This window comes from Rhincodon typus, chromosome 44 (assembly GCF_021869965.1).
Source record: "Rhincodon typus isolate 14 chromosome 44, sRhiTyp1.1, whole genome shotgun sequence".
NCBI lineage: Eukaryota > Metazoa > Chordata > Chondrichthyes > Orectolobiformes > Rhincodontidae > Rhincodon > Rhincodon typus.
The window spans coordinates 4019340-4031605 of NC_063375.1; the positions used below are offsets into that span (position 1 = coordinate 4019340).

The 12266-nt window shown below is 45.5% G+C and overlaps 3 protein-coding genes and 2 pseudogenes across 11 annotated transcripts in view; 2 read left to right on the forward strand and 3 right to left on the reverse strand.

The window, feature by feature from the left end:
• LOC109921544 (histone H2B 7-like) overlaps positions 1-12266 on the forward strand; it is a 331158-nt gene that overhangs the window by 88714 nt on the left and 230178 nt on the right. The gene's annotated exons all lie outside the window — the stretch shown is intronic.
• Positions 278-9135, forward strand: LOC109936483 (late histone H2A.2.2). Of its 2 annotated transcripts, XR_007266098.1 has the most exons (2): positions 278-963; positions 7759-9135. XR_007266098.1 is itself a non-coding variant. In XM_020535102.2 (1 exon), exon 1 carries the CDS (start codon positions 293-295, stop codon positions 734-736), a length of 444 nt encoding a protein of 147 aa, XP_020390691.1. In that variant the 5' UTR covers positions 278-292; the 3' UTR covers positions 737-1083. The 2 variants fall into 2 exon arrangements, 1 of the variants encoding a protein (XP_020390691.1); XM_020535102.2 differs by lacking the exon at positions 7759-9135 and having other exon boundaries at positions 278-1083.
• Positions 8105-8609, reverse strand: LOC109936479 (annotated as a pseudogene).
• The window catches only part of LOC109936480, a 36677-nt gene continuing 34211 nt past the window's right edge, over positions 9801-12266 (reverse strand). Inside the window, exon 5 of the mRNA XM_048619921.1 lies at positions 9801-10230. Within this exon, the coding sequence (XP_048475878.1) occupies positions 9912-10230 (319 nt within the window). The 3' untranslated portion in view covers positions 9801-9911. The remainder of the gene's footprint in view (positions 10231-12266) is intronic.
• LOC109936477 lies at positions 10866-11461 on the reverse strand (annotated as a pseudogene).

The window sequence follows — 12266 nt, forward strand, 5'->3', positions numbered from 1 at the left end:
GGAAGGGAGATTATGTAAAGTATACTTTCATAATCTAAGAGTAAATTAACACGAGTAATCGTGCATTCTATTGTGGTAAACTTCCTACATTTCGGTATATATTGCCGGCCTTTTCAAATCAGAAAGAAAGCGGTTGATGATTTTGGCGCCGCTGTTTTCCGGCCTCCTCTCCGGATTGGTGAATGAAGCAGATATCTGGTTGGAAATTGAAACTATATTAGGAAATACTGAACAATGTGACCAATCAGCAACGGCCGCACCACCATTCCTCCCGAAGGTATAAGAAGACAGAATGTGGGCGCATTGCACCATTCTCTGTGAAAGTGCTTGTGAGTTTGTGGCCATGTCTGGGAGAGGAAAGGGCGCTGGTGGGAAAGCTCGCTCCAAGGCGAAGTCCCGGTCGTCCCGGGCTGGCCTGCAGTTCCCGGTGGGCCGTGTTCACAGGCTCCTAAGAAAGGGTAACTATGCTGACCGTGTGGGTGCCGGAGCGCCGGTCTATCTGGCTGCGGTACTCGAGTACCTGACGGCTGAAATCCTCGAGCTGGCCGGTAACGCGGCCCGGGACAACAAGAAAACCCGCATCATTCCCAGGCACCTCCAGCTGGCCGTGCGCAACGACGAGGAGCTCAACAAGCTGCTGGGAGGGGTGACCATCGCTCAGGGCGGGGTGCTGCCTAATATCCAGGCCGTGCTGCTGCCCAAGAAAACTGCCGCTGGGGGCGCCACTAAAAAGTGAAAAGACCGTTCTTGAAACTGACAGCCCAAAGGCTCTTTTAAGGGCCACCCACAACATCTGTGAAAGAAACTAATCCCTCTGCACTGTCGGAATGACTTGATTGCTTTAATTGTTGTCAGTTTCAGTCCCTTTGTTATTGGATACTCTTACTGTCACTGCGTGTATGATCTAACATGAAATCTTTACAAACAGCCTACAGTCAGTCACGTTAAGAACGGAAGCCCATGGTGAGTGAAACGTTTGTCAATCGCAATTGTAATAGCGTTAGGATTGCATTATTTATTCCTGCTGTGTAACGGCCTCTGACTTTAATCATCGTCCTATAAATGTATCTCTCGGTCTCGCCAGTTTCATATTTCCTTTGATGGCATTTAGGAAGACCCAATGTAGCAAGTACATTCAGTTTTAATGATGAGTGGTCACGCTCAACTTCACCTCTACGCTTTATTCGAGTGCTTTCGTGAACAGGCTCCTCTTTCATGTCCGTCGAGAGGGGGCATTATAAAGGCCACAATCATTTTCCGCCACTTTTATTGGTTCAATTTGCTCTTTAATAGTCGATCAGTTAGGGAGCTACAAGCCCCATTGGGCTGTGACTTGAGTTTGACCCCTGGCAAACAAAAGAAGTGCCCAAACTTTAAATCCCACGAATAGATACATTTTACGCTTATTTCTTAACTTTCACAACACCTAGGGGTTTTGTCCGATTGCAGAATGCTGTCAGCAAGGCTTTCTGCTGTTTATTAGAAGCTTTCAAAATAAACCAAGATAAAACCAGAACAGCTGCCTGACTGCAACTCAGAGTCAAACAGCACAGAAACAGACCCTTTGGCCCAACCAGTCCATGCTGACCATTATCTCAAATTAAACTAGCCCCACCTGCCTGATCTTGGCCCATAACCCTCCAAAACTTCCCTAATCATGTACTTATCCAGATGTCTTTTAAACATTGTGACGGTATCCATAATCCATCAGTTCCTTTGCACATTCATTCTACACACAAATCACACTTAAAATAAATTGTTTTTAAATCTTCCTTCTCTTACCTTAAAAATATGGTCCCCAGTCGAAAAGTTCCCCCACCCTATGAGAAAAAGATACCTAACATTCAGCTTACCTATACTCATCATGATTTTAAAACTTCTATAAGGTCACCCCTCCAGGGGGAAAAACAAAGTCCCAGCCTATTCAGGCTGTCCTAACTCAAACCCTCCATTTCCAGCAACATCCTGGTAAATCTTTTCTGAAGCCTCTCCAGCTCAATAGTATCCTTCTGGTAACAGGGTGACCAGAACTCGAGATAGTACTTCAGAAGAGGTCTCAATAACGTCCTGTACAACCTCAACATCCTGTTCCAACTCCAATACTCAATTCTTTGAGGATGTGACAAAACACATTGATGAATGTTGAGCAGTGGATGTGGTGTATATGGATCTTAGCAAGGCATTTGATAAGGTTCCCCATGGTATGCTCATTTGGAAAGTAAGAAGGCATGGGATTCAAGGAAATTTGGCTGTCTGGATACAAACTTGGCGGTCTAATGGAAGACAGAGGGTGGTAGCAGATGGAAAGTTTTCAGCTTGGAGCTCAGTGACCAGTGTTCCGCAGGGATCTGTTCCGGGTCTCTGCTCTTTGTGATCTTTATAAGTGACTTGGATGAGGAAGTGGAAAGGTGGGTTAGTAAGATTGCCAAAGATACGGAGGTTGGTGGAGTTGTGGATAGTGTGAAGGGCTGTTGTAGGTTGCAATGGGACATTGACAGGATGCAGAGCTGGGCAAAGAAGTGGCAGATGGAATTCAACCCGGAAAAGTGTGAAGTAATTCATTTTGGAAAGTCAAATTCTTGGCAGTGTGGAGGAACAGGGATCTTGGGGTCCACATTCATAGATCCCCCAAAGTTGCTACCCAAGTTGATAGGGTTGTTAAGAAGGCGAATGATGTGTTGGCTTTCATTGGTAGGGGAAGTAAGAATAAGAGTTGAGAATTAAGCTGCAGCTCTATAAAACCCTGGTTAGGCCACACTTGGAATATTGTTTTCAGTTCTGCTCGGCTCATTATAGGAAGGATGCACAAGCTTTAGAGAAGGTGCAAAGATTTACCAGGATGCTGCCTGGACTGGAGGATAGGTCTTATGAGGAAAGGTTGAGGGAGCTAGGGGGTTTCTCATTAGAGCAAAGGAGGATGAGATGTGATCTGATAAATGTGTACGAGATGATGAGAGACATAGGTAGAGCGGATAGCCAGTGACTTTTTTCCCCCCCAGGGTGGAAATGACTATTACAAGGAGGCATAATTTTAAGGTGATTGGAGGAAAGTATGGAGCGATGTCAGAGGTAGGTTACAGAGGGAGTGGTGGGTGTGTGGAATATGCTGCTGGTGATGGTAGTGGATTCAGGTACATTAAAGCAAATCTTGGAAAGGCATGTGGATGTTAGTAAAATGTAGGGTATGAACGGTAGTTTGATCTTTGATTAGGATAATAGGATGGCACAACATTGTGTGACAAAGGACCTGTACTGTGCTGTACTGTTCTATGTTCCAAAAGGTCTTAGTAATGAAGCCAGGCACCACATAGTCTACATCTGATGCAAACTTCAAAGAATTATATACTTGACCCATTAGGTCTCTCTGTTCCACAACACTACCCAAGGCCCTTCTTGTAATTGTACAAGCCCTGCCCCTATCGGTTTTTCAAAAATACAAGCCTCAATAACTCCATCTGCCACTCCTCAGGCCATTGACTCAATTGATCAGGATCTTTGTAATCTTAGATAACCTTCTTCGCTGTCCACTGTGCCACTAATTTTGGTGACATCTACAAAATTACTAACCATGCCTTCTAAATTCTCATCTGAATCATTTATATAAAAGATAAACAAAAAGGGGACCCAGTACAAATCGGAATGGAACACCGTTAGTAACAGGCCTCCATTCCAAAAAGTAACTTTCCACCCCGTCTCCTGCCATCAAGCCAGTTTTATATCCAATTCGCAGGCTCACTGAGTCCCATGCAATCTAACCTTACTATTTAGTCTGCCACACAGAACCTTAAAGACTTTGTGTAGGAGCGTACTCCTCCCCATTGCCATGCTGCACGTCACCGTCACCCACCCACCCCGTCCCACGCCAACCCCAGCGAGAGCCAAAACTTCAGGAGGCAGGCAGGATTCGGGCGAGTAGATGTTTATTGAAGAAGAAACCAGTTAAAGCAGGCAGAGAGCCAAAGCATCTTTCCGAATCTGCCTCAATGTGAGAAGGCAATTTTTGCCTTAATCTACAGCTCAGATTGGAAGAGAGATCAATGACACACTGATTTTACAAGGAAGTGCAGCATTTTTATACACGTTACAATAATCGAATGCAAAGTAGTCACTGTCCTTCCTCTCTAACCAGAATACCCAATCCCATGGGACAACTAATCAATCATGGACATTCCTAGGGACAGCCCCAGGTTCTCATGATCTCAATGTTTCTCTACATTGGCATCACTGGGCCTTGGGATCTTTCTGTGAATCCTATTAATTGACATTCCATAAGTTATTAGTTATACTCCTTCTGGCCTGTCCTTGACGTTTTTTTTTGAATATATCTCTTACAGCTGTTTGAATCTTGTTACTGTTGGCATTATGCGTGTCACTTTTTCAAATTTAATCAATCCTTTTCTATTTCCCACCATCCTGTATATATAAGGCAGTTATTTTTAAGTAATAGCTACATGATTAATTCCTGTTATAAGATTAGTCATAAAGTGTAAAGTTCTACAGCTACTTTTGCTGCTAGCACTTTGTAGCTCATGACTTGGACCAATCTATCATGTTCAGGGTGTGAGATAAGGCATGTCCTAAAGCTAAACTTTCACTTCTGGGTTTAAATGCTCTTTCCCCTACTGCTTGTATTATCTTCTGGTTATATTTTGAAACCTACTTCCGTGATTATCAGAATAATTCTTTAAATAGAACATTTTTCTTAATACTATCAGTTTTAAAAAGCTAAATTACTGCAAAGTATATTTAGCTGTTGTTCTTTCTTGCAGCTGTTTCAGGAGTTAATCTAAGCTAAGATTTAGACCCCTGGTGCTATATCTTTAGTGGAGCAACATCCTTGCATTAATGGGACTGGGGTCATTTGTCCATTCTTAAGCAACCTCTTATCAAAACTGTCTCGGATGATGGGTTACAGGGCCTTTTGTACAAATATTAGGTAGCTTTGTTCCAAGGTACTATTATGTTTGGTGTATGCAGGTACAGGTCACTTTGTATGGACAGGTAGCGGTAAAACCTACACTTTGCTAAAGTCCAAGTAAACAATGTCTACTGCTCTGCTCTCAATCATCTTGGATACTAACGCAAAAATAATTCAATCAACTTTTGAGATAGGATTTCCTCTCACAAAACCATGTTGACGATCCCTAATCATTCCTTGAAAACCCCCACCCACCCCACACGTATGAATGCTATCTTTTGGAATCACCACCAACAACGTACCCACCACATAATTCAGACTCACAGGCCTATACTTCCAAAGCTTCTCCTTACATCCCTTCTTTAAAAGAAAGGCTCATAAGCCAACCTCCAGTCATGCAGCACCCCACTGTAGTATTACCTGATACAAATATTGCTGCAAGGGGTTCTGCAATTTCCTCCTTAGCTTCCTACAATAACCTCGGATACACTATCAGATCCTGGAGATTTATTCAACTCTACACTTTAAGATCTCCAGACCCCCTTCTGTAATGTCACCTGTTATCAAAATATCAATATTTATTTCCCAAGTTCTCTAGCTTCTATTTCTCTCCCTCAGCATTTATTATATTTGTTTTCTATCACTCCTGTCTTCTGAGGTTCAATACAAAGACTATCTCTTTGATTTTTAAGGACACTACTCTCTCTAGTCACTTGTTTGCTTTTACTGATCTTGCAGAATCTCTGGATTATCCTTAACCTTATTGCCAAAGCCATCTTGAATCCCCTCTTTGCCTCCTGATCTCTTCAGAATGCCCCTATACTCTACAGAGTTCCCTCACTATCACATCAGTAACTAGCCCTGCCCTATTACTGGAAAAAAAGTTGTTTTTTCCCTGTCTCTACACTCATTTGACCCCAGTTGTCTGTATCAACAAGGATTTCTTTTGTATTCTCAACTCGAACCTCAGTATCTTCATTCATCCATTGTTCCTTAATCCTCCAGCCACAACTTTCACTCACAGGAACATAATAACTCTGAACTTTCAAATGACACTTGTGAAAGCCTTCCATTTATCAGACATCCCTTCACCTGTGAACAGTGTACTACAAACGGGCAGTACAGTGGCTCAGTGGTTAGCACTGCTGCCTCACAGTGCCAGCAACCCGGGTTTGATTCCAGCCTTGGGTGACTGTGTGCGGAGTTGGCACGTTCTCCATGTCTGTGTGGGTTTCCTCTAGGTGCTCAGGTTTTCTCCCACAGTCCAAAGACGTGCCGGGTAGGTGGATTGCCATGCTAAATTGTCCATAGTGTCCCTGGGATATGTGGGTTAGATAGAGGAATGGGCCTGGGTGGGATGCTCTTCAGAGGGTGGTGTGGACTTGTTGGGCTGAATGGCCTGTTTTCACACTTCAGGGCTTCTATTCTATGATTGTTGTCTCATACCATTAATATTTGCCTTACTTCAATTAAAAACTTGAACTGTCATTGAAGGATTACTTTTTTTTCAATGACTAGTTTAAAACTAATAGAATTACAAATCTTAGACCCAAAGTGTTCCCGCACTAATCACATCAATCACTAGCCCTGCCCAATTACTGAAGAAAAGGTTGTTGTTAGTCACAAACAGTCCCCATTAACAACTATTCACCCTCCCAGTCTGATCGTTAGCAACTCCTTTGTCTGTCCAGCTGTCTCTCTTTCTTTGGGCTGTATCCTATCGTTTATTCCCTAGCTCACCCACCTCTTTATTTTCTGCATATAAATTGAAGTTTTCCCAACTACCATCAGTTCTGAGGAAGGGTCACCGGATCCGCAACGTTAACTGTTTTCTCCTTCACAGATGCTGCCAGACCTGCTGAGCTTTTCCAGCAACTTTGTTTTGGTACCTGGTTTACAGCATCTGCAGTTCTTTCGGTTTTTACTGAAGAAAAGGTTATTTTTTTTCTTGTCTCCACCAGGAGAAAGAAAATTTTCTTGAACACAATTAGCAAGTTCTTCACTATCCAATCCTTTGACACTATAATAGTCACGCTCAACGTTTGGCAGATTGAAATCCCCGTTACAGCCTTATTATCCTTACATATGTTTGAGGTCTCTCTACATTTCCGTTTCTCAATTCCCAACTGACGATTGTGGGGCCTATTAATACAATCGCACCAAAGTGATCATTCATTTCCTTTTTCTAATTTCAACTCGTATTTTCACTGGACAACTTTTAAGAAATCTCTTAAACAGTTACAGCAGTAAGGTGTTGTGGACCTTTTGGAATAAGGGAGAGAGGATTTACAAAAGTAGTGAAAAAACGGTGTCCCTATCAATACACCCACCAGGAAGCACGTTCATGGAATCCCAACACAGCAGGAAGAGACCGTTTTTGACTGCTAGAATCTGAACCAAAATTCCGAAAAGCCAAAGTAGGATTAATGAACAATGGTTGAATAAGGTTATTTAGGTTCAAAGATGAAAATAGAAAAAAAGGATACTAGTTATAGAAAATGGGGTTTAAATTAATCTCGGACAGCTTTTAAAAAAAAGTGTAGGTGCAATCTGAAGAGGGAGATCAGGAGGGCAAAGAGGGGATATGAGATAGCGGTAACGACAATCCGTAGAGATTCTACAAATTCGTTGTGGCGAGAGGGACGGAGAGACCCTTGTGGAATGAGAGAATCCTATTGGGTGAACTACACATTTTGTAATCTCAAATCAAATCAACTAGTAAGTACACTCGCATTCTTCTGCGTAAAACCACCTCGTGCTTTGTACATGTTGTTAGGATTTTCAAATTTGAATGAAAGCTTTTAATGATTCGGCGCTATTTTCCCCACCCTCCTTCTCAGCCATGGTCACAGTTACAGACAAAAGAAACTGCAGATGCTGGAATCCAAGGTAAACAAACGGGAGGCTGGAAGGAGAGGTGGCGGAAATGCCAAGGGAGGTAAAGAGAAGAGAGGTTTTACCTCGAATTTCTAAACTCCTGCATGCAGGGAGCCGGTACTTCAATTATGTTCCGTGATCACTTGAAATGTAAATTCGTAATTTCACTGCCGCTTCCTGACTTTCTATTTCTGTCATACAAAAGTATCAGTCCTACACCCTGGTTTCTCAGTCAGATGCAGCTCCTGCAATTACAGCGGAATTAACGCGGTGCAATAACAAGACATAAATATAACAAAGAAACGCACGTCACGGTCAGTTCGGCTCTCTGGATGGTTGAGTGGCTCTGAAAAGAGCCGTTGGGTTTCTCGGGGTTAACGTGGAGGCCTGGGCACGCTCCGTTTAGGCGCGCTCCCCGCGGATCCGGCGGGCCAGCTGGATGTCTTTGGGCATGATGGTGACTCACTTGGCATGGATGGCACACGGGTTGGTGTCCTCAAACAGCCCTACCAGGTAAGCCTCGCTGGCCTCCTGCAGGGCCATCACAGCCGAGCTCTGGAAGCGCAGATCGGTCTTGAAGTCCTGAGCGATCTCCCGCACCAGGCGCTGTAAGGGCAGTTTGCGGATCAGTAGCTCGGTGGATTTCTGGTAGCGGCGGGTCTCCCGCAGAGCCACCGTGCTGGGTCAAGAGCGATGAGGCTTCTTCACTCCGCCCGTGGCCGGAGCGCTCTTGCGGGCCGCTTTGGTCGCCAGCTGCTTGCGGGGAGCTTTTCCCTCTGGTGGATTTGCGCGCTGTCTGCTTGGTTCTGGCCATTCTCTTTAAATCTCTGTAACACGCTTACAGGCTGCTGCTAGCAATGCTGAGCCTGCTGCGGTGCTGAATAGTTAAGACAATGGAGAGCCCGCCCTCGAGCTGGGATTGGATACAGTTCCGTCCCTCAACCCACCGAGAAGCAGCTCCGGAAGCTACAGAAAAGGCAGTAAAATAATTGTTGGAAGCTGATTGGTTAACTTGAAATGACAGTTGGTCAATTTCAAATAGCCCGCCAATTTTACCCTCGCAATCCTGAGATTAAGTTAAATATTTAAAGGCAAAATGAAGTCCGACTGCGATAAAATCTTGTACTTTGTAGGATTTTTAAAAAACCTAGCTTGCAGTCAGCGTGGACACGACACGGGATATTTGCCTGATCTGTCTGTAACAGGCAGGAGGAAAGCGCGGCGTTTAATACAGCCCAGACAAACTGATCAACCGGCCGTTGAAGAATCTAAAGAATCCCGCCGATTTAAACATAATAAAAACAAATATAGTGTACACTAATAAAGTTACGCAATCTCAATTTATCGGCACATTTTTATTTCACCCAGTTTATAATTAGTCCGAAAACAATTTGTCATTGCTACAAAAACAAAGTTGCTGGAAAAGCTCAGCAGGTCTGGCAGCATCTGTGGAGGAGAAAACAGAGTTAACGTTTCGGGTCCGGTGAACCTTCCTCAGAACTGATGGGGGCTGGGAAAACGTCAGTTTATATGCAGAAAATAGGGAGGTGGGTGGGGTAGGGAGTAAACGATAGGATAGAGTCCAAAGAGAGAGAAAGACAGTTGGACAAAGGAGTTGCTAATGATCAGGCTGGGAGGGTGAATAGTTGTTAATGGGGACTGTTAGTGACTAACAACAGGGGGTGCGTAGTGGCAGGCTATGTGGTAACAAGGCCTGGTGTGTGGGGTGGGGGGCTGGGACATGGGAGAGTTTAGTCCCTAAAATTATTGAACTCAATATTGAGTCCGGAGGGCTGTAGGGTCCCCAAGCGGAAAATGAGGTGTTGTTCCGACGTTTAGCAGCCAGATGGAAAGAACACGCTATTAAAATATCTGCAGGCGTCCAGAGTCAAATATCATTCCTGGAAGGGTTAATGAAATGGAAATAGAAATACTGGAATATGTAACATTTAACATCTGGGCAGAATTACAACTCGCAATGTGAGATAACGAGCTGTAGTACACTACACCTTCCCGATGTGCTGCCTTTCCCCGTCCTCGGGTCTCCGCTCTCAATCGGAGGCTTTGGGTGGCTCTGAAAAGAGCCTTTGGGTTCGCTGGAAAAGGGTCCATTTGCTCAGCCGCCGAATCCATAGAGAGTGCGGCCCTGGCGTTTCAGAGCGTACACCACATCCATGGCAGTGACCGTCTTGCGCTTGGCGTGCTCAGTGTAGGTGACCGCATCCCTGATCACATTCTCCAGGAAAACCTTCAGCACCCCGCGGGTCTCCTCGTAGATCAAGCCCGAGATGCGCTTGACCCCACCACGGCGAGCCAGGCGTCGGATGGCTGGTTTTGTGATACCCTGGATATTATCACGGAGCACTTTGCGGTGCCGCTTCGCTCCGCCTTTTCCCAGGCCTTTGCCTCCTTTGCCTCTACCAGACATCACGCTTCTTCACTCCAATCGCTGCCGAATGAAAGCCGAGCTGCCTCACCTTCCTTTTTTATACAGCCCGCCCCGACCTGACTGAGAAAGAGCTGACAGAGAGTGAGAGGCAGCCCCGAGAGGAAACTGAGTGACAGCAGAGAAGTGTCCAGCTCCGCCTCCAGCTAACTCCAGCCGCCAACTGGATCTGTAACTAAACCTTTTCTCCATAAGGGCAGTGAACACAATGATCAGCAGAAAATCTGCAGACTCGAGCTTCATGGTCAAAGATAATAAAAACAGGAGCTTATAAAACACTTGTGATACGATTAAATGACCATTTCCCGGCCTTAACAAGACAACACGGTTGCTTCCATTTCAATGTCAGTTTCTATTCCTTCAGCTAAAAGAGAAAAAATCATTGTTGGGGGATTGAGTTGTGAAGCAGGGTTTCTAGGCAGGTGTTACGAGTGTGGGAGGGACTGGGTGTAAATCCGGTGGAGAAATGCGGACGAGCTATTCACATCAATTAATATGCAATTTATCCCTGCACTAGGAGCTCGGACAGGATCATTTGATTCGAGCTCAGCTCTTTCCTGAGAGATGTGGGTGGCTCTGACAAAAGCCTTTGGGCCCAGGTGGTTGCATGTTGCACCGACTGCTTCATTTCTTTGCTGCTTTGTTGGACACTTTCGATTTGGGCTTGGCCTTCGGTTTCCCGGATTTCGGGACCGGTTTTGCGGCCTTGAGGCTCTTGGTCTTTTTCACCGTCTTCACTGGAGTCTTTTTCTTAGGCGTTGCTGCCTTCTTGCCGGCCGCTTTCTTGGCTGGGGATTTCTTCGCTGTCACCTACTTGGCCGTTGTTTTCTTCACGGTTGGTTTCTTGGCGGCTGCTGCTGTTCTCGCCTTCTTTCCCACTTTTGCCTTGACTGGATTCTTAGGGAGTTTAAAGGAGCCGGGGACCCCTGGCCCTTGACCAGAACCAGGGAGCCTTTCGCCAGACACCTCTTGATAGCCAGCCTGATTTGTGCATTTTGCTTCTCCACATTGACCCCGCTTCTCTGCAGCGCCTTCTTTATAGCGGCCAGAGACGTCCCCTTCCGATCGCTGCTCTCCCCGACAATCTTCACAATCCGATCGCCCAACCCGGGACCGGCTGGTTCTTTCCTGGGAGCCGCCGCCTTCTTCTTCTTGGGAGTCTTGGGTTTGGTGCTGGCGGAGGCTGGAGGAGCCGTTTCGGCGTTTGCACTGTCGCTCATGTCGGGAACTCTGCGCTGAATCTCTCTCTGTCAGACTGAACTGGGTCAGCAATGAAGCTGCTGGTGGCGGCACTGAGCAACTTAAAGGCAGCGAGGGGACGGCGCGGAGACAACCTGCCCTCAGCTCCCTGCTCCTGCTGCCTCTCTGTGTTTCTCTCTCGGCCCTAACTCTCCAATTCCTCTTCAATTCCGCATCTCCAGAGAGCCAAGCTCGATCGTTCCTGACCCTGACACGGGAAGGTTTGCGGCCGAAAAGTTTTCACTCTAATTGACAGCTCCGTTGTCGATTTTAACGCATTTTGCTGCTGCACTGACCGCGCTCTCTGAACTGAACGCTGGCATTGTCGTCACTTTTACATTGAAATCTTGAAATCAACAAATGTATTGCCTTGAATTCTCTCTTTGGGGTTTAGTGGGGGAGTAGAGGGATAAGTTGAAATGAAAATCTTTTTTGAGTTGCACAAGAGAGACGCGGAAATATCATGATGTGAGCGGACACACAAACACATTTACGTTTGACTAACCCGCCCGCCCTTTTCCTATAGTCTCTCTGACTCAATATTCGCATCCATACAGTCACAGGCCAGAAATATCTCCAAATGTACATGTGGAAGGATGTAATTTTCCCTCCTTTCAGCCTTTGTTCCGGTACCCAGGGATTTAGTTGTAGTTTTTCTCCTCAGTAACTGTTAAACTCTCCGAGGTCTGTGCGCCGGAGATTCGCTCTTCTGCTGATTCAGCTGCAGAGGTGTAGGGCTGGATGAACACAGCAGGCCAAGCAGCATCATAGGAGCAGAGAGGCTGA